Consider the following 25,118-nt stretch of genomic DNA (forward strand, 5'->3'; position numbering starts at 1 on the left):
TTTGTTTTTCATTTTTCTTGGTATGAATGTTATGAGACCTGACCCCCATGGCCCTAGCACTACTTCCCCTGAAAACTGATTCTGATGAAAGCAAATTTAGACTGAGACCATATGCTTTTGCACATAATTCCCTCATGTATTTTTGTTTTTGACTGCTCAGGGTAATGGCTGAGAAGATCAAAGTTTTGCTTCCACAAAAGCATGAGTCAGCCCTGTGTATGTGAAGCGGCACACCTGAAGGCTAAAGATTTTAGAGTGTTTGTTCTGCCATTCTGAGATAGTGTCTAAGACTGGCAGCTGATCAGAGGTTTATGCCAGTGGGTATGCAGAAATCCTGTGAGTGTAAGAAAATTGTGTGTATTCAACTGTGTTTCTTTTTCATATGCACTTAAACCTCAAGGTGACTTGGGCTGTCTTGCTCTTTTGAGCCAAAGCTATTAGCAAGCAGGGTCTTCTTTTTGTTGAAATCTGTAATAGCCCGTAGCAAGTTTCAGTAAAACACAGCTTATCTGCCACCACAGAAGAGAGTTTTCTTGAATCTGTGAGTTGGGTGCCCCTTTTTAGGGTGTCCTCCATGAGTCTGAAAGGGGTGCTGCATTTATCCCATATGTGGCAGTGGAGCACTCATGATCCGCATCTGGCAGTTTCTTAGGTGAAGGGGTGGCCGCTAAAGGAATGCTCACTCCATGTTCAATGTCTCTGCTAGGCTGTCATTGAGGAGTGTGGGAAAGTACGAGAGCAACTTGAGGAGCAGAAGCGACAACGGTGTGCTGCGGAGGAAGAGATTGCAGAGTTACAAGTAGGTGCTCAATCTGATTAAAAGGCAGAGGTGTTTGTGTCAGCAGGCATTAGTGTTACCAAGCAGAGAGCTGGCATTTTTGATGACTGGCTGTGAGCCTGAGAATGCCCTTGAACAAACACAGGTGCTGCAGCCAAATAACTGGGAACCTAAAGTTAGCCACTGAAACGGAGATTAACAAAGGCACAAGCAGCACTTAGGATTTGTCCTGCTTTGAAAGCCAGTCAGGTGTTATCGAAGACCTGGCTGCGTGTTCGATTCTTAAATGGGGGCACAATTTAAAAAGTGTCTGTCTTAGGTCCTGTATTTGTATCCCACACAGCCCTGCGTGTGGATCCAACTGTTTGTAGGCTGCAAGGGGCACTGAATCAGAACCGATCTGGCTGAGAAATAACCCAGCCAGAAAAATATTTATTTTTTAATGCATTTATCAAACAGTTGGGTTAAGAGGGTAGTATCGAGGTGTCAATAAGAGGTCGGGAAAGCAGAAAGTTAAGGTTAAGGAACCTGGCCCTGTGTGCTGCTGGAAATGTATACACCTTTAGAGGCCTCGGTACAATTTACATGCATTAACTGAGGGTCCAAATTTGGCAGATTTGTCTGCAGAGGCTGGCTGTGGAATAAGTTTTTCTTTACACTGTCCATCTTGTTCCATATAGCTTTAATGAACAGCCCAAAATCTGGGTATTTAGCTCTTGTGTTTTCTTTTTCTTTTGAGGCTTTTAGATGTTGAAAAAACATCTAGATCTTGCCATTGTCTTTAAGAGATTTTCCTTGATTAGGAGACAAAAGCTGATTACATGGGCTGATAAGAATTATAGGCACTGTTTAATACTGTCTTACTTTAGAGTTCATCCCTTATTCAGTGTGACAGAAGTAATCAGTCATCAGTACACAGTTAGTGTCTGCTTGCACAATAAAGTCTTGATTGATGGCTTGGCTTTGATTGACTCTTTCAAAGCATTGTTTAGGTGCCTTGGTAACTGTGGAATACTTGGTACCAAGTGCTGTTTTTCTGTGTAAGTAAATATAATTATTTGTTTTGCCAGGCTGCAAACACAAGTTTGTCTAGCAAGCTGGATGAGGCAAGAGAGCAGCTGGCTGAATCCGAATCTGCTCGGCTGCAGAAGGAAGAGGAGGTGATGTCTCTGAAAGGACTTTTAGAAAGGTGGGGATTTGGGTTCTCTTACATAAGCTGTTATCTGGAAGCCAAGTGGGTTCTCTTACATAAGCTGTTATCTGGAAGCCAAGTGAGGAGCCAGTAACCAAAGCCATATGGAAAATTGCTATGGTATATGAAGCAGCATGTTCCACAGGATTTATGTTGGGGAAATAGTGCATAGACACTCTCTGGGAAGATCAGATTGATACTTCAAAGGAGAAGTATGTAAATTACACAGTACTTGTGGATTAGGATCCATGGTTTGGATTTTACTGCTTTGTTAATTTTGCTGATGACTTAAATTCATTGTCTCCCTTCCTTTATGAAACTGCAAGGCATTTCATAACTTCCTTTTACCCTTACAGGTCAGTCACAAGATTAAAATAGCAATATTGGCCGACTTTCTTTTTTTTTTTTTTTTTTAGTAAGGAATGGAAAATTTGCATTTTTTTATTTTTTTTCTTTCCTGTCTATGATGTTTCAGGGGCACAGTAAGATTTGTTTGAATGAGACCACATCCTGCATGTCTTATTCAGCAGATTTCTTACCAGTTTTAAGCATCTAACTCAGGCTCTGTTTCCAAGGTCCATAGTGTGGATCTGTACAGTGCAGATCATCTAGCAGTTCAAAATAGTTCTTCATGAGGCAGGAGCACACACAGTAGTGATGAGCTAGCCAAAGCCTATGTCACTTTTACATTTTTGTGCTGGTGCCGTCTTTCTTTGTGGGAAGACAGATGATGCTTGATCTACAATGAAGGTTGGCAGTATAAAATTTAACTCACCAAAATATTTGAATTCAGCTAAATTGGCTGAGTGCATTTAGACCAGCTTGGCCCTTTGTGTTGTTTTGCCTTAGTGTTGTTGACCCAGTGCTAGGCCTCATAGTACTGAAGTTACAGTAGCATCAATCCAGGACCTACATTCTGTGAAGCTTTCTGGGGACACTTCTTTGCACTGATTGTGCAGTGAACTTTGGTTCTTAACTTCTACTTTTTGAATTGCATCTATGTCAGATGTTAGAAGAATATACTGAGAAACTTTTTTGCTTCCCTTTTGTGAATATGGAAGCTATGGAGGAATATGTATTAAATGGCCCTGTGTACAACCTGCAGATGCTAGGTAACTTGCATCTATAGGACCTTGCCTCTTAGCTCAGTTTGCAGCATCTAATGGTCTTAGCTTTGAAGGACAACAATTTTATTCCCAATGTGGCCACCATCATAAGCCTAGCTATAAGCAGGGGATCCAAGAAATTGCTGATCGCTGGCTGTGTTCACTGGATAACAGATCTGTGTGCAGTTGCCCTGATGCAGAAAACTGGAGAGCTATGAAAATATGCACAGTAATTAACTGAACAATTTCACTGAAGCTGCCTGCTTATCTTCCTTAGAGAAGACTTTCATGCACATGAACTAAAAAAGGTTCTTAATTGCATTTGTATTTGATCAGGACCGAAAAGGAAGCCAATGAAGCAAAAGAGCAAGCCCTCGAATACAGTGAGAAGCTCAGCAAGGTGGTAGCAGACAAAGATAGCAGCGACCAGAAGTTGTTTGCCGAGCTGGATGACCTGATGAGAACAAAACAGTTCCTTGAAGAACGTTTGATAGAACTTATCAGGTTAGCATCAAAAGAAGCAGGAGGCAGAAATTAAAATCCTGGCTTAGGATTTTAAGGGGTACTGCCTAGATGTGCCTAGGTATTGCCTAGAATCTAGTGCCTAGATACTGCCTAAAATCTTGTATTCCTGAATTGAAGGTACAGATAATGGCCAAGTTCATCAGCAGCTGAAATTTTGCTTTTCCTTAATGCAGTCAAGAATATAAAACCCAAAGTGATCTCTTCCTTAATTCCTTGCTTTTTTGCAAAAGCTATGTAGTTCTTTGCATATCATGCCTTTTTTTCCCTCCTTCCCAAATAGTTCAGTAGTTTTCCTGAACCATCTTTATTCCTGAAAGCTCCTTGGAAGTTACAGCAATACAGTTTACACTGTGAAGCTTTCACCAGTGTTCATTTTGAGGTTAGTTAACAGCAAAGCAGCATTGATACTTCATATACATTTTTATTCCCTTTGACTGTTTCTCTGCAGAGATAAGGATGCCCTGTGGCAAAAATCAGATGCTCTTGAATTCCAGCAGAAGCTTAGTGCAGAGCAGAAATGGCAGGGGGACACAGAGGTTAACCATTGCCTGGACTGCCAGAGAGAGTTTTCATGGATGGTGCGCCGACACCACTGCAGGTGAGTTTGTGGACTCTAACATGCTGTTCAAAAGGAAAAGCCAGTATGCTAGTTTACATAGAGAAAATACTTCTTAACGTTTGCACTGATTGATGCAGGACAATGTAGAGGCTAAAAGAACATGTGGGTTCAAAAAGGGATAAAGACATTGATGGGGAAAGGCCTTTTGGCATCTGTTAACACAAAGGTCTGAATGCAACCGTGGACTTGGAGAGTCTATCAGTTTCTGATTTCTGGAAACCAAGAAATTGTACTAGAGAAAGAATCACTCCCTACACACCATGTTTCTTATAGTCTTTCCTCAACCTGACTACTGACCTGTGTATGCTGTAAATAACATTCACTAAGATGGTTTCGTTATTGTGATTAGAGTATTCCAGAACAAACCAAACATGGCGCGCAACTATAAATTTGGTTACCTGCCTTAGATACATAGAGAGATTATTACCAATTGCACAGTAATCTTTAAAAGAGATAAAAAGTTCGTATTCAATTAATCACTCTACAGTTAGCCTGCTTGGAGTCACTACTTACCTGACTAAGATTTCTTCAAATATATTTAAGTTCAGATAGTACATTCAGTACATTTCATGGTCTTAGCGATATATTGGCTTTGGCTCTTTGCTACGCTTTACCCTCATTACCTGATTCATCACATAAGGCATGTAGAACTGGGACTGTTTCAATTGCATGTTAATGCAGAGAATGTTCCATGGTGATTAAGAATAATGAAGTCATTTCCAGCAGCAACTTTCAGATTACTCATTTCTACTAAAATGTGTGAAACCTGCTCATGTTTCCAGCAATACCTACTAATGATTCAAATAATTATGAAAACCAAAAATGCTAAGACTTCATAATTGACAGTAATCCTTGCTAGGTGCTTTTCTTCATGAAAGTCTTAAGCTGTTCATTAAAATGTATTTGATGGGTTTAATAGTGACAAGCTGTGGAGGGGGGAGGGCAGGATCAGTGAATGTACATGTACATTTCCAGTATTGACTCTTTTTCCCTTTCTGAAGGGGGTGCTGGGGTGATAGAGTAAGTAGAGGCATATAGACTTGTTCTTATACTCATTATAATCAATTAGAGTTTTGCTATAACTGAATATGAGATTTGGCCTGCATAATATTATTAAATGCATATTCTTTATATGTATTTAATGTATGTATTATTTATTTGTATTGCATGTTTGTGGGTATTTAATTTTTTTTATGTAATTCTTCATATTTAAATGCATAGTCTCGCTTTCTTTTTTCAATATATATTTTTTCAATTTTCCCTATTTATTAAAACAAAGATTGAATGTGCATTTCTATTCCCTGTTTGTCAAGAAAGCTTGCTTAATCTCAGAAAGCAACACAGTGTGTATTATGAGTTTTGCCCTGGATGTGATGTGCAGGCTTTTACAGTGAGCAAGACCATTATGACAAAGCCCTGGGTTCTGCCATGTATATTAGGTCCACCTATAAGTGATACCATTCTTACACCTTTGTTTTTGAATCATTTCTAGAATGTGTGGTCGCATTTTCTGCTATTACTGCTGCAACAACTACATGGTGACAAGGCATGGCGGGAAGAAGGAGCGTTGCTGCAGAGCTTGCTTTAATAAGCCCAGAGTGATCGTGGACTATACAGATGACTCTGGGTCCAGTGCAAACCAGGAAGGATCACCAGCTTCATTGGAATCACCAGTGTCACCAACAGAGGCAGCTTTTGGTTAGCGTACTGTTTCACATTCTGCTGTGAAATAAATAGGGTTCTTGGACATTCTCTTAGAAATCATGGGGTCGTCTCCTGCTTCATGAACCTGCGTGCTCGTGGACTTTTGTCAGAGTGGAACTGGTCCCATCACTGGGTTTTGTTAGTATTGCCACAAATCTGCATGTAGATTATATGAGGATTAGTCAGCCTGAGGATTTCAGTTGGTTCTTAGTACTTGCCTAACGCTTCTGTAAAGGTAGAAGAATAGCCCAGTCTTCCTTCTTAAGGGTTTTCTGTTGATATTGTTGGTTCATTGCTTGTTTTTTGTTTGTTTTTTTTCCAAACAACCACAGATACTTGTGCTAATGTTACTGATGTTTCTCTTGATGTTCTTTTATGGCACAGTCGCAAGCGAAGCCTCTAAACCACCAGATGATGCAGCATATGATATAATCACTGATGAGGAGTTGTGCCAAGTACAGGAATCAGACTTGCTCTACAGTGAAAGTCAGATGGAAGGAGGGTCTCTGGATCAAAGTGTGACAGATCTGTGAGTAAACACTGTTTCATGGAAAGGAGACTCTTCTGGGTTTTATATAGTGTTATTTTTTGCCCTTAATGGGGATAGCCAGCTTGTGTATGAAGAGAAACCACTTCTGTTCCCGGCCACATGTTCAGTAGACCAACACAAAATAATTTTGGCCCATTTCCATAGTCAGCGTCAAATCTAGTAAAGCCAAACAGGTCTATCCTCTCCGTCTGCCTACTTCTCCACAGTACAAAGAATTAGTCCCAGTCCTGTGCTGTCACCATTAAAGTCAACTTGCAAGCCAGATTAGGTCACTGGTTGTTTGCCCTCAATCTATGGTAGGAGCTAACAGATACTCTCCATCAGACCGATCATTACTGTGGGTGGAAAAAAGAAGCAAAAATCCTTTTTCTTATGACTTCATTGAAGTGAATGTGAAATAACTGGTCTGTCTCTCTAGGATTCCTTGCTACTTTAAAGAAACTGTTAACAGAAAAGATAAAGAACAGCAATTGCATAGCTAGATCTGCCACAGCTTCACTCTTTTTTCATCAGAAAATGAGAGTAAATGCAGATTTCAGTCTTTTTTTTTAAACATTTGTTTCTGCATAAATTAGCAATGAAGAGGAACGAAAGTCAACTGAATAATTGAGTTCACAACCTTTATGTTGTACTATTATAGTTTAATGCATATCTGTGTTTATATAAAACTATATTTTACTTTCATTCAAATATTTTTTAAATTCTCTTCTGTAAAATATATCATGTTTCTAAAATGAATAATTTTTGCAAATACTCTTCCTTGACAAAGTTGCAACTTTTATATATTTGAAAAGAAAATGAAGAGCAATTTCACCTAAACTCTGTACTTGTTTTGCTTCTCAGCAGAAAAATCAGAGTGATAGATCTAAATGCTAAACTGAAAATAGCCACAGAGTAACCAGCCTGCTATTGAGAAAGCATAGCTAGGTTCTTTTGCCCTCAGCAGACCCACTTCCTGCATAAACCACAGTGACTTGCTATTTAGATAGAAGGCAGACTGTACAGACTTGTTTATTTGAAAAAAACAAAAACAAAAAAACAAAAAAACTTCTCAAAACTCTGTTTTGTTTCTTGGCATAAAAAGTTCTGGATATTCTGCCTATTTTGTATGCCATCCATGCTGACAGTGTATTTGTGCTTATCATACAGGGGGCAGACATGAATGTGTTAAGCTTCACAATGCTTTTTTCAAGTTAGTATTACCTTTATTTTACAAAGGGACAGCTTGAAGTCAGGGACTTTTTTGTTTGTTTGTTTGTTTTAGAGATTGTGTAACGTACTACTTCTTTGAGTTAATGACTTAGGAGACTTCATGCTGTCTGCAGAGGGGACATCAGAGGAGAACTGGCTCTGGACCCTACAACAGGAGAGAAGAATGTTTGTCTGTGACTAAGTTTTTGAGGATTTTTTTTAGAATTGGGCTGTATTCATCTTGTCCCACAAAGTATTCAGGCTGAAAGGAAGGATTGCCACTAACACTGGAAGACTGCTCTTGAAAGGCTCCCCCCGACATCTTACTTGCACTGTGCAAACTTAAAGGTTATCTATCTCCAATAGTTCACAATATATAAGCAGGAAAGCCAGAAAATAAGTGTTGTATTTGGTTGTTTTACCCATTGTTGCTCTTGATTTTTTCGTATTGCAAGTGGATCCTGAGGGGGTCCTAGTATAGTCATCCTTTGGGCTTGGGACATACTTTGCTGAGAATGCAAAGTGTACCTGCCCTCTGCCATGGCAGTTGTGAGGTTTGGAAGGTCTCATTAGCTCAAACACTAACCTACCATGAGAATGGCCTTCTTGCTGTGTGGATGACTTGAGCATCTGGTGGTGATTGCATGGTTCTGTGATATGAGAGAGATGCTGGAATTGATACGTGAGTCAGATGATGGTGTGACACCTGTGGTATGTGCTTAAGAAAAAAAGCCGCAAGCAGCATTGTCTATTACAGGACTGATGTTTTCACACTTTATTCGGTGGTGGTGAGTGTATGTGTACCCAAAGCCTGAGCGTGGCTCAGTATATGGGCAGGTATGCAGCGTGTGATACCATGGGTATTTTAGGGTAAGCATGCCAGAGCCACTGTACTGGGTCGGAGCAAAGGTTCAGCTAACTCCCTGTACTGTCCTTGACCGCAGCCCGTAACATACGTGCTGATAATTTGCCAGTGTGTTCTCCCGTCTTCCAAGGATCTTGGAAGTACAGGGACTTTCTGAGCTACTGGTTTTGGTTCTGCAAATTTCTTGGCTGTACCAGACTGGCAGGCCACCTTGACTTCATGTGGACCTTTGATCTTTTTTTGGATAGTATCCAGCTAAATGTGGCCTGATGCTGGTTTGGAGACGTGAGGTAGTCTTGAAGTACAAGTAATAAACCACTGTCATTCCAATAATGTTCTCTTTGAAAGAAATTCAGTGTATGGGGTGGAATTTGCTTTGAGATTGTGCCTGGGAAAGACAAAAAGGATCCAAGATTGTGCTTGCTGGATGCATGTTTGAGGATTGCGTAGGAATAAATAAGTTAGCAGTTACTTCTTAATTGGGATTCTGCTGAAAACAATCCAAGCTATCCTTTTTTGACAGTGATTTGAACTAGCTGGTGCAACTCTGAAAGGGAGGAAGTGGCCAAGAGAGGTGAGAGAAGGAAGGTTGGCCACTCCAGATTGAAGCCATGAGAAGGCCTACCATAGGCATCCTCTTTTGACAGAATTTCTTATGGCCTTACTCTGGCTGAGTGCGTGGGTGAGGTTGTGGCACTGGCCTTACCTTATTCTGGGTGTGAGTCCTAGCTGGACTGGAAATGGGAGCTGATACTCAAAGTGATGAATTTCTTCACTGACATTCTGCTTTCTGTCTGTCTGTCTGTAAATGATTACTGTAGCATTAGTTCATAATAGCAAATTTTGAGAGACTGCCTTTATTGGTACAAGTCAGTTCAGAATCAAGTAAAACTCATCTTGGTCATGAGCTACACAGATGTGTGGGAAGGTGAGCAGTATGCGGTGCCTGCATTACCCTGACTGACACTAAAGCAGCTCTTTCCCTTGGGTTAGGAGTAAGCAACAGTCTCTCTGTGCTCTCAGTTCTGTGATGCGAATTTGGAGCAACCTGGTTGAAATCTTAATGTGAGAAGGTGAGATAATCTTTTTCTATTGTGGTTGTATCACACTACTTCAAGGCTGGTGGATTCTCTTTTCTGGTGTTATGTTTTTAAACTGCTTTTATTTCTAGTGTGTTCACATTTTCAGATGGTTTTCTAAAGCAAAGGCCGGGATACTGTTTAGCACTGTGTCAAAGTCCCTGGAGTAGACCAATACACTGTGTTTCTGTTTCAACATATTGTAGAAATAACATGCCTGGAATAAGTGCTGCAGCAACAGAATCAAGATCATAGGTAGCAGAAGTGTTAAAAAAAAAAAAATCACCCACCTCACTCCCCGTTTTATGGGGAGCAAAGAGTTTGTCTACACTGCGATTTTATGGGGAGCAAAGAGTTAGTCTACACTGCGATTGCTTTGGTTTGGGTTCTTTTTTCCCTAATGACTCATGATGTTCTGTCCTGACCTAATTACAACTCACAAAGCCAGGCTAGTTTTCAGCATAGCCCAAAGGGCAAACTGCATAGCAATACGCTGCGTATGATCTGAGGCATTTGCTGCCCTGGGCAGAACCAACTGAGGAGAAGAGTGGGGATAGAAGCACCTCTTGGCACCTTCCCCTGGCAAAACCTACCTCTTGGCTATGTGCTGAGATAGCAGTTTTACTTGCCACACAAGCACGAAGGTAAAGTGCATCCTTTCCTAGTTTTGTTTTTAAGGCTGTTGCATCATTTCATTACAGGAGAAACCAGAGCGGTTGTGTAGTAAAGGGAGGATTGCCTAAGCAGCTGTTTTCTAATGGAAAAAAGTGACATTGGCACAATGGTGACAATAGGGTCAGGTGCCACTGAGTGGGAGAGATCTGGTAGGAAGGGCTGAGTGTTAGTAGGAAGAAAAGGAACATACAGAGTGACAACAGTTACTGCTAAAGTGATTTGAACAGGTCAGAATCAGTGTTTCAAAGCTGCAATGCAAAGGACTTCCAGCCTGTGGGCCGAACCCTAGCTAACTTCATCATAGGCAAGCAGGTAAAGCCCTTCCCCTGCTCCTCTCCAACCTCCCTCCTTCTTTCCTTTCCCCATTCCAGTCTCTGCCTGTGCTCTGTTTCTCTCTGCAACAACTTTTGCATGCTTTCTGCCTCACTCTGCGCTGCTCCCTGCCCACCTTTTTGCCTTCCGCTGGCAAGTGGAAAGGCCCAGTGTGGAAAGCAGTGGGGGACACAGGGAAGGAGAGCAGTGGAAGGATCCATGATTTCATGGCATTGCGAACCTGTCTGTCAAGGGGAGTGCCAGGAATAAGGACTGGAATACTTTAATGCTGCAAAGACTGTGTAGGAGGTAGGGTGAGAGAGTTCAAGTTTCAGGAAATAAGGCTGAGTGTGGAGAACCAGGTGTGGTGTATCTCTTGTGCTAAAATAAAGTCTAGTCATCTGGCAACATGGGCTCCATTTTCCAAGGTGAGATATACAGATGTGTATGGGAGATTGAGTCCACAGACCTGATGTTTAATGGGGGAAGACAGATGAATATGCTGCTTTATTACAGAAATTTTACACCACCACTAAAGAAGCAGAAGGGGTGTGGAGGCCTTCTCCCAGCATGGAAAAATACAAAAAGAAAAAAAACAAACATGAAGCCCAGATTGAAATTTGTACGTTTTTAATCCAAGAATTCTCATCAAATAAATGAGCTGAACTAAAATCTGTAATGTCTTTTAAACAAAACTCATAAATGCTTTTGCTAACAAACACTTCTCATGGAAAACCACCAGGCCAGAGGTTTGATTAAGTGTCTCCAGCCTCTCTGGAGTCATGAGGTCCAAGTCAGCTTTATGTCATGAAGAACGGAGTTTTGTGGTGTTGTTGTCTATACCTGTTGAAGAACTTCTGCACAGTTAACTCAGTTACCAGCTTTGTCTTAGGATCAGCTCTGGATCCTAGGAAAAGTTGGAAACACTGAAGTGTTATGATTAAGATACATTGCCCTGAAACAGAGCATGTGTCTTTACTAATGGGACTCTGTGTCCCCTTTCATGAGTGCTAGCTATCTCAGTATTAAAAGAAAAAAAAGAAGCTACAAATAGTTGCCAGTTTCTTTAGGTGGTTTTATAGCGGATACATGCTTGTTGCATCTGCATTATTTGAGGCAGTAAAAGTTTTTGAGCCTTCATCTTCAGTGGTTTGCCCCTGTCTAACAGTAACTTGCCATTTGACGCATTTTGACTTTTTCATAATTTTCTGGAAATTCTTCCTGAATTTCACCCCAATGAAGAAATACAGGACAGGGTTGAGGCAGGCATGGAAATAAGCAAAAGCTTCTGTTATGACGATTGCATATTCAAAGTTGCGGTTCAAGTTAAAGCTCCACTCTGTGATCTTTATCAGTCTCAAGAAAGTATAGGGTGACTGAGTAAGAATGAATGTGGCAACTACAGAAAATATTGTTTTCAGAGATTTGTGCTTCTGAAAACTCCTGGCATGCAGTAATGTTTTAATGATTAGTGAGTAGCAGATGGTCATGGTTAGCATGGGGATAAAATAGCCAAGGACCACTTGGATTACCTCAAGAACAAATTCTGTGCGATGGTTTGGGTATTTTTCCTGACATATTGCCTTATCAATACGAAATGCCTCACTAAAAATAAACTGTGGTGTGGCAAAGGCTAGTGAAATCACCCAGATCAAGATGCAGATTAATTTGCCCCATGTCATTCGTTTGCTTTGACACCTGTGTGCTGTGGTGGCAAAAGTAATAGCAATAAGCCGATCGAAGGTTATACAGGTTAGAGTTAACATTGACGTGTACACATTCAGAGTATACAAGCCCCGGATAATACGACATGCCGCAGTGCCAAAAGTCCACTCCTGAGCAGCAGAATGTGCCCAGAATGGCAGGGTCCAAAGAAAGACCCAGTCAGCTATAGCCAAGTTCAGCAAAAATACATCTGTCAGTGTCTTCAGTTTCTCATAGAATACTAGTATGATAAAGACCAAAGTATTTCCTGCTAGCCCAAAGATAAAAACGCATGAATACATACAGGGCAGAAAGATTCTTGTAAATGTGTAAAAGTTGTCACTTCCAGTTTCATTGGGATCAATGTCTGAGAAGTTATAAAAGTTATCAGCATCTGTAGTTGTCATATTGCCTTCTTTTTAAAGGCAGCCTGTAAAGAGACACATTGAATTTTTTTTTACTTGGCAAATAATTAAATCCTGATGCATCCAGGAAATAGACAAAATCCTAACTGTGAGCAAATGAGAGATGTGGTAAAACACCCACAACAGATAAACAAAAACAAACATATATTTGCTGGAAGACAAGTGTCTTCACAGTGAAGACCCAAATACAACAGCTGTTGGATTTGAGCACATCATTTGTTAGCAGATTTACGCTGATGGGGACTCAAAAGCATAAAGGAGACAATTACAAAGATACTTCTGAAAACATAAAATATGGATTAAGCTTTCAAATACATCAGTCTTCTAGAGTGTTTGGATCTAGGGATTTTGGAGAAACTCATAAAAAAAATAGGATTCGTTTTGCAAAATTTAGCCTTGTGGCAAAGATTGCAGACACCCTAAGCATCTGAGTTGTTTGTATTGTGCTTGGGTAAGACCTATCTCTAGAAGTGAGGTTTGAATCTTAGTAAGTGTGCTTTTTTGGGCTTGTGGTTCATCCTGAGCATGTTCTGCAGACATTAGCTGCATCATCAGATGGTGATGCTTCTTCCTGTCTCCTTCTTAAGTGACTTACTAGAAACATGGAGGATTTTCATGAATGTCTCTTCCCTATTTGATTTTAAATAGTCCGTTTCAAACATTTGTACTGTTGTCATAGAAGTGGCCACTTCATTGTCAAATCCTCTCCATCAGTCACACCCTTTCTCTAGAGTTGATGCAACACTACTGTGAACTCTCCAAGGCAGAAGAGCCTCTTTGCTGTCTTTGTCAGTACCTATGAGTAACAACCAGATTTGCAAATAAAGGGCCTGACTACATGTTGCTGCTGCTATTCATAGGATTACATTACTATTTTTTGATTCTGTTTGTGTTACCTGAAAGCTTGGCAAATTTTTATCGTAAATATTTTTTTCATACCAGAGGTGCATTGTCCATTATTTGTTTTTCAAAAAGCAGTTTAGTCATATGCTCGGAAGGCAGAAACTGTATAAAAACCAGAATACCAGGCTACAGTGAAACACCCCTCCTAAAGGGGACAGTGCCAGCATGGGTAAAAGCAGAAAAGCCAGGCTCTTGCTGAGACGATTCCTTGTCCGTTTAAACTCTCTTCTAATCTGGCACATCTGTGACTGCCTTGGAAAGTGCATTTTGTAGTGTAGCCTGGCTAGTTGAGCTGAACAATTTGTAGTCCCTGGTGTTAGCAAGCTGTTAATCTTGTAAATAAAATCTTTTGCAAGATAGTTTAATGAGTTTTTCAAATATTTAGCCTAACATCAGGTGTCTTCTCACTCGAACCACAAAGAGCATGTTTCTGTCAGACTAATCCAGCTACAAGATATCACTCAGCATAAGATTAGCAGAATTCAGCCCTGAATCATTTGATCCTTTGGATGGGCTGACAGGCCTCTCCTGTATGAGGTGTAATGTACAGCAGAGTGAATGTTACCAGAAAAAGTAGTTTCAGCTATGGGGCCAAGAAACAAAGTCAATGAAGTCTGTTAGTCACCAGAGAGGTAGTATAAAACTGTGTGACCTGTTGAAAACTTACTGGCTTTTTATACAATCTTTTATTTTTCAGTTCAAATGACTGCCAAGCTCAAGATCGAGATAACCAGCAAAAGAAAGTTAGGCTTAACAAGGTGAAGACAACATATACTGAGACACATGGAAGAGCTTTATTCAGTTTACATACTCTTTGTAGTATGCTGTAGTCAGCTGATATTTCTTGCTTCTTTCTTGTAAAGAAAGGTGCTTTCCTCTGAGCTGAAACAAAGTAATTCACCATGTACTCAGTTAAATAGTTTGATGCCCTAACACCACCTTAGTAACCCTGCCAACCTAATACAGTTATTTCTGCTTTCCAAGCTACCTGGAAATTAGCCTTTAGGAGAGTCTTCTTGACTTATCTAGAAGTATTTTTAATACCTGCTTTCAATTCGTAATAGGTTTTTTTTTGCCATAATGAGATGCAACATTCACCATCTGGACAGTCCAAGAAGCTGAAAACCTAACAAACTTCTTTTCATGTTACATTAATGTTCTTTGTGGGAATTTTCACATTCAGGCAGTAATACCCTAATATGGTTTTGGTGAAAGCAGATGGGAATTTTACTACTGATTTACTGTGGAGGCCAGGCTAGGATAATATTTGAACTGCAGATATGAAAGATTTTTGTTTATGTACAAATGGTAGGCAGTGGCTTTTGATATTCTGGTTTCCCCCATACGCTGCCTTTGTACTGACATGAGCAGATCTGTGTATTGATGGAGAACAGATACTGTGGAAGGGATCTTTCTCAGTTAAAAATGGTTTTTAACATGCCATGCTCTTTACATTTTTCAGTCGAGCTCTTGAACTCAGATTGTGTGAGTCATGTTTTAGCAGAGGCTGATACTATTGAACAGATAGCAAAGGATTGAGGGGAGCCCTTGAAGTGAACTTTTGCCTGATATTTTAAAAATTTGTTACTTTCATTTCATGAAAAGGCCTTGAAGACCTTGCTGTTCTTTCTTTTTCTTATTATTCCTGTCCGGATGTAAGCATTTAAGTTCCTTCTCCTTCAGGAAAAATGAGTCTCAAATGCCTGGCTGATTAATATGCCCTCTGCTAAAAAAAAAAAAAAAAAGAAAAAAAAAAGAAAAAGAAAAAAGTGTGCATGAAAATAGGTTAACATTGCAGTCGAGGTGAAGCCAAAGTGGAAATTTCTAAGCCAAATCTCTTTTTTGCTAGAGAGCAATGAGGAGCTGAGAAAGAGCTGCTAAAGCTGAAAACATTTTTTAATCTCGACCATTGTGTTTCCTATTAGCTGAAGTGACAGTTCGAGCTGTTCAGTAAGGCTCTCCTAAAGGCTGGTTCTTTGTTACGAGGCTGAGCTGTTTCTGGATCAGTTCACCATCTCTGCCGAGTATTTTCAAGCTTTGCTACTGAAAATGTGCTGCCGGTATGTATAAGCTGGTATTGAAATGAAAAATGGAGGAGCAGATCCTTACCTCGTGTAGGCCAGCCTATCCAGTCCAATAAAACACAGATCAGTAAGCTTTTTTTCTTTTTTTCAGTGGATGGTAACTTGTAAGAGAAAAAAAGACTAATAATTTATGGGCTTTTTTTTAAAAAAAAAAAAAAAAAAAAAGAATTTTTCATTTATTCATGATGCATTGTTATTATCATAGCTGATATTTTTTTCTAGGCAGAAACTCTTAAAGTAGCCTGTTACTTACACACCTAAATTAGAATCCGCATTATATGTTGTCTCAGACTTCGAAGTTGCTATGCCTTGTTGATGGAGATGTTTCAGTTTTCCCCAAAAGAGAGAAGAGTGGTCATCTTTCTACTAGAAGTGAAGTAGTGGAGAAAGCATTGTATTAGATAGATAGGGAGGGAGAGGGAAGAAAATTCCATGGTCATGAGGACAGAGAGCAGGATGAGTTTATTGCAGGGAAGTGTTGTTGCAGTCTGTTTGGACACAATTGTGAGAGTAGCAAGTGGAGGAAGTGTTTGTTTAGGTTCTAAAAAGATCTGAAATTTTAATTGAAGCTTACTTTGGATGGGAGCAACATCATGGATAGAAAAGTGAACTGAAGAGAGCTGTATGATGTCCATTGTGTTAATACAGAATTTGTTTTGAGGTCTGGTTCTATTACAGTTGACTTTCAGATTAAAGAAATAGAAATGCAAACAAGTGATGGAGAATCAGAACGTGCTACTCTGATTATCCCTGGCATAGATAGCTTTACTCCTGTCACCAGAAGACGACTACTTATTATTTCTACCACTCTAGGCATTTAAAGTACCTGGGACTGAGTAAGCCAGGAGCATGTAGGCTCACTGTTAAAAGGGCTTTTTGCCATTTGGTTTCAGTGATCTAATTTCTGTTGTTCTGGTCAGCTATCCTGCTTTAGTAGCTGCGTCTGAAAAGCTGGGTGTAAAGAACAGTATTGATCTTCCTAGTTTATCCTTTCTTTTTTTTCCACAGGGTTCCAAACAGAATAGCCAATATAGACCACTTTTTAAATAAATCAAAATAAAAAGTAATTTTAGCATATAATACCAATAAATAAAATGATTCCCCATGACTATAACAATAGACTGTAAACAGAAAAATGGTTAAATAATGCTTGTCAGCATCATGTGATGTGCCTTGCTTAAAAATTATCCATTTTCACTACAACAGGTTTTGAAGATTTTAATCGGAAAAGGGAAATTTGTCTCATATACATTTTTGTTGGGAGAAGAGGTTTTCGAGTAAATACCAGTCGGAAAAACAGATTTTTGAGCATAAAGAGAAAGGAGGAGATAATTAACCTCTGAGTTCCAGATATCAAAAAATTTTCTCTAAAAGACTTAAATGTAAACTAAAGAACTCCTGCAGTACCAGGACATCCAGAAAGATTTAATAACAAAGCTAATGGCAAGCACAGCGTCTTTGCTAGTTTGAACAAAAAATGTACCATTCTGTTAAATTTTGCACCTCAGGATGGAGGCTATCTATGATACTAACAAAATCTTTCAAGTTTGTGTGTTTTTAAATCTTACATCTTTTTCTTACCCTCTGCTTATTCACCTAAAGTCAAGAAAACAGTCACTTACTAGACGATGTCACATCCTGGGGGAATGCAGCCGTCTGTCTTTCAGAGGAAATCTGAAAGCAGCAGCTTGCTTCATTTATCTGTGCTGAAGCCCGTGCTGTTTCGTCACGACTTTTGTAGTTGTTGATCAAAACAATGTGATGTGAAATTACTCCTCTGTTTTGATATACATTCTTGAGTGATGCTGCTACAGAAATGAGAGTACAAAGAAGCCGTGCCCTCATGATCTGGTGGAAAGTATCTGTGTTTCATTTGCACGTGTCCATTTTACTGAAATGACCAGAATCAAATTGATTTATTTTTTGAAAAATTATTTGCAGAATTAAAAATTAATCTGTATCTACCACTTACCTTTTTTTAACCACTCATGCATGTTTTGTGACAGCTATTGGAGAATACTGGGGGTTTTTTTATTTTTTTTTCTAGTTCTTCTGTTTCTTCTGGTGGAAAAATATTTTAGTGACAGTTTTCTCTCAGGTTTTATTTTTCTCTATCCGAGAGGAGCACAACATAGATGGCTAGAAATATGTTGTGCTGGTGGCTGTCCCCAAATGAGTTTTTGATTGGTCCTAGTGAAAGTTAGTGTGTGCGCGCTAGATTTTATTTCAGAGACAGCAAAAGAAGCTGGGAAGGCCTCCATATATTTAAAAAGTTTCCTAGATTTGTTTATCAGCAGTGCTTGCTCCCTGAGTGAGCCTCACTCCTCATGATATCCTTGGGAGACTCCTCTTCAGGAGCAGGGGTTGGGGAAGAAAGTAGTAGCCTTTCTAATGCACAGATTTGGAAAGAGAGGACGACAGCGCTCACAGCAGCTAGCCCATGCAGTTAGATCTTTGCAGAGGCCAATGATACGGTTGCTCAAGTGCTTCTGCAGCGCAATCCCATAGAGCCATACACTTACAGATATACCTCTGAGGACTTGAATTTGATACTTGCAAATGTGTATAAAAGACAAACAACAAATCTGACTTAACAAATCTGAACTTTATGGATCATCTCCTGAAAGAAGACTATTTGCACAATACATGCGTGGCCCCATAATGCTGTTTAAAATCATGTTTAGTTCCCCCTTGCTTAGCAATTGCTAATGCTTAACATTAGCAATTCCTCTGTCTCAGAGAAACAAACCTGCCTCAGGGCTCTAAATATACACACAGTGCTCCCATCAAAAAGGGGAAGAATAGGCTATAACACCGACCTGGGATTTATCAGTTATTTTCAGTTGCAGGATAGGGTGTGAATGCAATGAAGCAGTGGCTAAGCAATGTGGTAACATTTGTACCTATGTAACGGTGTGACTGTCCCAGTCCGCCTTGAGAAAACAAAAGGTTCCCACCATGTTGTAGAGGGCCAACAGTCAGCCCCCTCTGCTAACCAGGCCCACTGAAATGCCTTCAAAACAGTATTCAGGGTCCCTTTTGAAACGCCTTAATTGGGCACTTAGGGAGACATGGTTTGAGCTAGTCTGTCAACTTAGTTCACAGTAATCTTGTTGAACCTGGTGGCTCCAGAACAAGCAGAGGTATTCCCTTCTCAGACTGTGTGTGCGGAGGTGGCCTTCCCTGGAGAGCAGGGCTTCCCTGCCTCTGCTCGCCCTAAGCCATACATGAGGCACCTGGGATCAGTCATGCCTTTCCATGTAACTGCTAATAAACCCATTACTGAAGAAGAATGCAATATCAGCATAATATCCAACCTCTTAGCATGCATTGGGAATGGAAAGAAACTCAGAGATGCTGTATTTCAGCCAGTTAGCCTAACTATAATTTGACCCGTTTCCCCCTTTGTTTCATAAACTGTGTTTCCATAAAGTATTTTTGATTGCCTGCTCTAAGACACCCCTCTCCAGGTAAAAAGCATGGGATAGGTGAGGGCTGCCGCCGTGTGCGCCTGCATGCTTGCAGCTCTGTGAAACCACATGAGCTTCATGGGTTTGCCTGTGGGATACCCTTGCATGACTGAATTATCACTGTAACCCAGGAATTTCAGTAGAGCTACAGTTGAGTTGCAGGAGATGATCTCAGGGAGAGGACAGTAGAAGTGGCTGCTGCAGAGGGATCGGTCGTTGTGAATATCGTTGAGTTGTGCCATCATGAAGTCCCCACGTGGTAGCTACCCCATACCCAGTGCACCTGCGAGCCCCAGGGATGGAGCAGCTGCCACAGAGGCCCTGGCTGGGCAGCAGCTCTGCCACGAGAGCCTGGGGGCAGCAGGGTGAACCTGGGCAGCAGGCCCTGGCAGCCACCCCTCCTGTACCTCTCCCATATTTCTGTTTCAGTGGTACTGTCATGTTCTCCAGAGACCTGGGTGAGGAGAAAATTCAAAAGTGTCACAGAGAGATCAGCTCATTTTTAGGAGCACATACCTCTCAACTGAAGTCAGCTGGAATTACACATAGAGCTGGCTGTGATCTCAGTGACTGTACAATATTTAAGATCTTTTGGGGCAGAGGCTTGTCAATATTTCGAGTGCTGATTGTGGTGGCTGTCTGTTTGCTGCCTCCTACTGGGGAAGGGAATCAGAGGCACCCTGATAGAAACCCCCAAGTTGCTTGTTTTGAAACCTGTTATCTTAACCTCTGGAGAGTGCTGCATTTGATTGACAGTTGAAAGTTGTCTTCATCTCAGGGCCTTTCCTAAACCTCTTCCATAATCACAATACCTACTAAAAAAAACTCAAAAAATTTTGTGTTCTGGCACTTGGTGCACAGAGATTGTCTGTTGTGACTGATGGTTTCCTAAGCTTTCTCTGTATGCACCAGCTGCCCGTGGTCTTACAGAGAGATTGCAAGCAATTTTAAGGTAGGGACAGCTTTTTGGTTTGACCACACATGATGTAGTATAGTTAAATCCTACAATTTTACTGAGAAATAGCTGGGATTTCCCAAGTACCAATATGAGGATCACCCACCACTCATACTAGAGGCTCCTCCTGCCCGTCCCTTCTTTTTCATCGGGTGTCTGCAGGACACTTTCCATCCTCGCTCACATCAGGGTCTGTCTGAGACCCTTCCATTCCCCTCCACCCATACCTACATCTTCATACAAGATACTCGTTTGTACCCTGTTACGAACTCAGTGAGCTCTGTATTCCCCCGCTCCATCCCAAATCATGCTTCTCTTCCTGCCCATCCCAAGGGCTGGCTGTACATCCTGTCTTCTGATCCTCCACTGCTCTTTCCTTTTTCTGTTCATGGGGTGGGGAGGAGGAGGGTAACCGATTTGGGGTATCTGGGATGGGTCTGACCTGATAGGTAACAGGAGGGCCCAAGGTAACATGAGCGCATTCCAGCATAACTCCTTTGACTGTTTCTTGGCCTTAGAGACATTTGCAGAGGTGCTTGCTGGGCTAAGCAGCTGTCAGGGGCTCCATATTGCCTCCAGGCTCCATTCCAAGTTTCCAGCTGTCACAAAATTTCAGTATGGTTCTGACCCTGGAGGGCTGAAGTTCTGTTCAAAAATGTTTGTGCTACTAGCAGCCAGACAGCTTATGAGCTTTCAGTGCTCAGCCCGTTGAAGCCAGCATCTCAGACACGGCTAAGGCAGTCTGAGCTCAGGTGCTTGTGAAAAAAAAAAATGGCAGAGAGCAAAGTTGAACCAGCTTTTTTCGGGTATGAATTCTTAAAGGGACTTCTTATTTCTAACTCCTAAAGCCTCTCATGCTGTTGATTATCATATTTTTAGTATTGTTTGCAAGAAATGCTTTCCATGTATAAGAACAGCCAGGCTGGGGCAGGCCATCCAGCTGACGGACAGTGACTGACAGCAGGTGTCTGGCAAAGAGCACAAGAACAGGACAAGCATGAAGTGATAGTTCTTCAGAATGCTCTTCCAGCCTCCAGCAATCTGTGCCTCGAGGACTTGCTGAACCAGAAGTGTTCTCTTCTTGTCATAGTGTGTTTTTCAGTTCTTCCTGCTTCAGTTCTTCCTGCTTCTGGCACTCTCATGGTCTCTTCATTTCATTTAAACCAAAAAAAAAAAAAAAAAGAAGAGAAAGAGTCTGGATTTTATTATTATATTAGATTATTATATTATAATTAGATTATTTTATATATAGTATAATTATATTATTATTATATTATTATATTAGCTGTACCTGAGATGTATATAATGGTGTATATGTATCGGCTAGGGACCTTGCAAGCCATAAGAGCATGCTTAATGCTCCACAGACTGCCACCTAGCGTGAACAGATCATACAAGAATAAATTCGCCTGTCAGCTGGACTCAAGAACTCCAGTCAAATCACCAGGCTGTTTCTTGTGCTTTTTACATGTGCTTCCAGACATCAGTTTAGACCAGCTGACTGAATGGAATATCATAAAGAGAAGGAAGATTTGTTCTATTATTGTAATGCACTTGGGTTTAAGAGACAAAGTAGGCACTTAGCATTCCCTTAGCCTAGAGCGAGCAGGTGCATTGAATTTGCTGGTTAGGGCAGCAAGTGGCAAACTGAAGGGGGAGTCCAATATAAGAATGTGTTGGGTAGCAGCAGCAGGAATAAAAAACCACTTGTGTTAGAGCAGAGCATGGACTATGTGTTAGTCCTGGGTTTAATTTATATTTCAGTCCCAATATATTTTTATATATGGTCCCAAAAGAAAGGTGAAATTAATGGATTAATTATGGAACTAATAGCATTGCATAATAAATCATGGAGTTTGTCTCTTCTCCACGGTCTTGTAGGTCTCTTGATCTGTAGGAAACTGTGAAATTAAGGCTGTGAAATTAAGGCTATATGCCTATCGTGATGGGAAGGGAGAGTTTTGTGGATCACAGCATGAAGTCTATCACAGTTCACACTGGCTGTGCAAACAAAACATATGCAGGTTTATAAGCTATATTTTATTAGTTTTCTTATCTAGTTTTATAAAGGTAGGTAGTTAATAATTAGCAAATTATTTGTATCAGTTCCTAAATATTTGCATAAATGTTCTGTTAATCAACCCTATGTACAAACGTACTATGTCATTCCAGCATTTCACTGGGCAAGGGATGTTTTGTTATGGCTCAGGTTTGGGCTCCCAGTTACAGATCTGTGCCTTTCTTGTAGCTCACAGCTTAGGGTACTAACAATAGTGGTATGACTTTGCAGAAGTCAAAAGTTGTCCAAGAAGCTACAGGAATAAGAGAACATGAAATCCACAGATAATAGTGCTTTATAGGTTTGGGAAGCATGCATAGACAGTGGGTGTTTGTGGTTTAATTTGCGGTCAGAACAGTAAATTCTTCCTGGTTTCAACCAAAAGTGTTACCCCACAAAACTTGCGCATGGCTGCGTGTGCTGGCACAGCATGTTCAGACTCTATTAATGACCAACAGAAGCGGCTGTTACCTAGACATGTTTTCTCATGCTCTTCTACTCAGCAGTGCTGCTTGTAGAGCAAGGTCCTTTAGAGTTGAAAAGAAATGATAAACTTTGCATTGGTTTTGAGAGTCGGTCTACAGAATGCTTAAGAGTTATACCCTTGCTGCATGATTACACTTGATGCTTCAAAAGCATATATAAGTGATAATACGTTTTCTTAGATCCCACTGGCTTTTGGAAGGAACTAACTGATTGGTTCCCTGTATATACCGAGTCCTTGAAATTTTTCTGGGAGAATGACAGCCTGATTGTCTCAGTTACCAACATGCTGAGATGCAGAGAAACCAAGTAAATATCACTTAGAGAAGCACTAACTAACTTACTTGGAAACTCTGAGCATTCGTTCACTAACTCTCAAGCTCATTTCTCCTCTCTGCAGCCTACCTCTCTGTGCACCAGCACTGTAATCGGTAGTTGGTGCTACTTCACTGCGCCCCCAGAGTTTTCACCCCTTTCAAGGCAGGGAGTGGATGGGAGGTTCTTCCATTTACTTCTTTCAATCTCCTGGACACATGATGGTGGGGAGGAGGCATGTGGCTTTCTCATCCTGTAACAGTTTCTGCAGTGTACTCCTGTTTGAATCATCCAGTATTTCTCATATGAACAGAAGATACATAATAGTGATTCTACAGCCATAATACGTATTTTGAGTACTACTGTCAGAATAAGGAACCGGACAATATATTTATAAAGCACCTCATAGATCAAATCCAGGACCAGTGTCACATCCCTGTGTGGATTTTTTGTTAGAGAAGAATCCAGACTGTGTTTCTTGTGTCTGCCCTCCATCAAGATTTCTGCCTATCAGGAAAGCTTTAAAACCATGCAGCATCTCAATAGGGGGTTCATTTCAAGACTATTGAAGAGATGTTCTGGATGTATGTATTCCCCTTTGCTCATGAAACCGGAATAAGAGCTGTTTTATATATTTGCACAGCAGTTAGCAGAACGGAGCTGCAGTTTTGCCCAGGGCAATTTCATCACTAGAACATATAAAATAAAAATTCTAGAATTTGGCATCGTGGCTACCAAAACATTTCTATTTTGAGAAGACATCAGCAAACAGACAATGTTTGATCACATACTACCCAGAGAATAACAGCTTTCCTTTTCTCTTGTCCTAGAAGCACATGTAATTCTTCAACCTTTGATGAATCAGAAGAGTGGCAAGTTGCTCAAGATGCTGAGATATGCTTGTTGAAGTCAGGAGAAATCATGTAAGCAGAACAGTTTCATCACTACCAGGCTGAAAGAATAAAGGCTGAACTCAGATATCAGCTGTGTGAGCACAAGTCTTACAGTCTCCCACAAGAGTTGATTGCCCTTGTGGGATTGCTGATTGATCATCTGTCTAAAGGCAGAATTTGGTCTGAGGAGCAGCAGAGAGCATGGCTCAGCTAAGCAGAGGAGCAGCAATGAGCCAAGTCCTCTCTCTTCACTTCTGCAAAACTGTTGTGCAAGTGGGAAAAAAGGAGAGATTGGGATCCTTGATCCAAAAAAAGAAAGAGCAGAGATTTTGGATTAGAAAAACTTCCTTCCTGTTGTTACTGTAGGAGGTGCTATGAACAGGAAGGGGCTTAGGAAGAAGACTGTGGACTTCTGGTAATCTCTGGAAGCACCTGCAAGGGAAAGTCAGGGAGTACAGTACCAGTCGTCCCTCTGTGCTGGGGAGGGAATTTGTGGCCTGTTCTTTACTGGTGGCCCTCATGGCCTCACAGAAACTGTCCTGCCTACTCTGGTTGATGTGTGCATCAGCATAAAATGTTCAGCTGAGCCTCAGCACGACATCTGTGAACTGTTCATGCACAATTCTCTGCATGTATCCTGCTCAGAAATTAATAGTTGTGTGCAATGGTGAAATAGCACATCACGTGCACAGCTGCAGGGAGAATCTAACACACCAAAACCCCCATAATTTGGAGAAACTTCCCTTTGTCCCTCAGGCCTAGCTTTGAATTTTTGGCTTAATCATGGGAAGGTTTCAGACTTCTGACTGCAAGGAGATAATTGGTTCCTGTTTCAATTTTGTTGCTACTGTTCAGATAACCAGGCAAATGAAGCAGTAACTACAATCATAGCTGGGCAGTAGGGCACAAACAGGAGTGATCATTAGTTTACTAATGCCAGAGGTCACCTGAGACATGATAGTAGTCATTTCACCTAAGAAGAAAAGCCAATGAGATAAGTAAAACTTCATATAAAGCTTCCTCTTTGACTAGAGTACAATAGTTACCAAAATAGATCAACTTTAATCCCTAAGCACTGCATAGTAGTGGCTGGAAACTGAATTATTCCATACTCTAGAACAGGAAATCATCATGGTAGTTGTGCATTATCTTCTGGCAAATGTGTTGATTTTTGATAGCTGCTGACAAACATATCACGGTACTGTGATTTACCGTGAGCTAATTGCTTGGG

At 40.7% G+C, this 25,118-nt stretch overlaps 2 protein-coding genes across 6 annotated transcripts in view; one reads left to right on the forward strand and one right to left on the reverse strand.

The window, feature by feature from the left end:
• The window catches only part of FYCO1 (FYVE and coiled-coil domain autophagy adaptor 1), a 54,507-nt gene that overhangs the window by 22,562 nt on the left and 6,827 nt on the right, over nt 1-25,118 (forward strand). For 3 of the 5 annotated variants that reach the window (XM_064506421.1, XM_064506424.1, XM_026094015.2), the window contains exons 9-15: nt 707-799; nt 1,849-1,967; nt 3,413-3,580; nt 4,050-4,199; nt 5,713-5,918; nt 6,309-6,453; nt 23,825-23,917. In XM_064506421.1, coding sequence (XP_064362491.1) covers nt 707-799; nt 1,849-1,967; nt 3,413-3,580; nt 4,050-4,199; nt 5,713-5,918; nt 6,309-6,453; nt 23,825-23,917 — 974 coding nt within the window. Of the gene's footprint in view, nt 1-706; nt 800-1,848; nt 1,968-3,412; nt 3,581-4,049; nt 4,200-5,712; nt 5,919-6,308; nt 6,454-7,738; nt 23,919-25,118 lie in introns of those variants that run through there. The other 2 variants (XM_064506423.1, XM_064506422.1) reach the window with 2 other exon arrangements.
• Nucleotides 11,673-15,805, reverse strand: CXCR6 (C-X-C motif chemokine receptor 6). Its single transcript, XM_026094019.2, has 3 exons — nt 15,738-15,805; nt 14,440-14,510; nt 11,673-12,730 (listed from the first exon to the last, which is right to left on the reverse strand). Exon 3 carries the CDS (start codon nt 12,705-12,707, stop codon nt 11,673-11,675), a length of 1,035 nt encoding a protein of 344 aa, XP_025949804.2. The 5' UTR covers nt 12,708-12,730; nt 14,440-14,510; nt 15,738-15,805.

The sequence above is a fragment of the Dromaius novaehollandiae genome, chromosome 2, assembly GCF_036370855.1.
Source record: "Dromaius novaehollandiae isolate bDroNov1 chromosome 2, bDroNov1.hap1, whole genome shotgun sequence".
Taxonomy (NCBI): Eukaryota; Metazoa; Chordata; class Aves; order Casuariiformes; family Dromaiidae; genus Dromaius; species Dromaius novaehollandiae.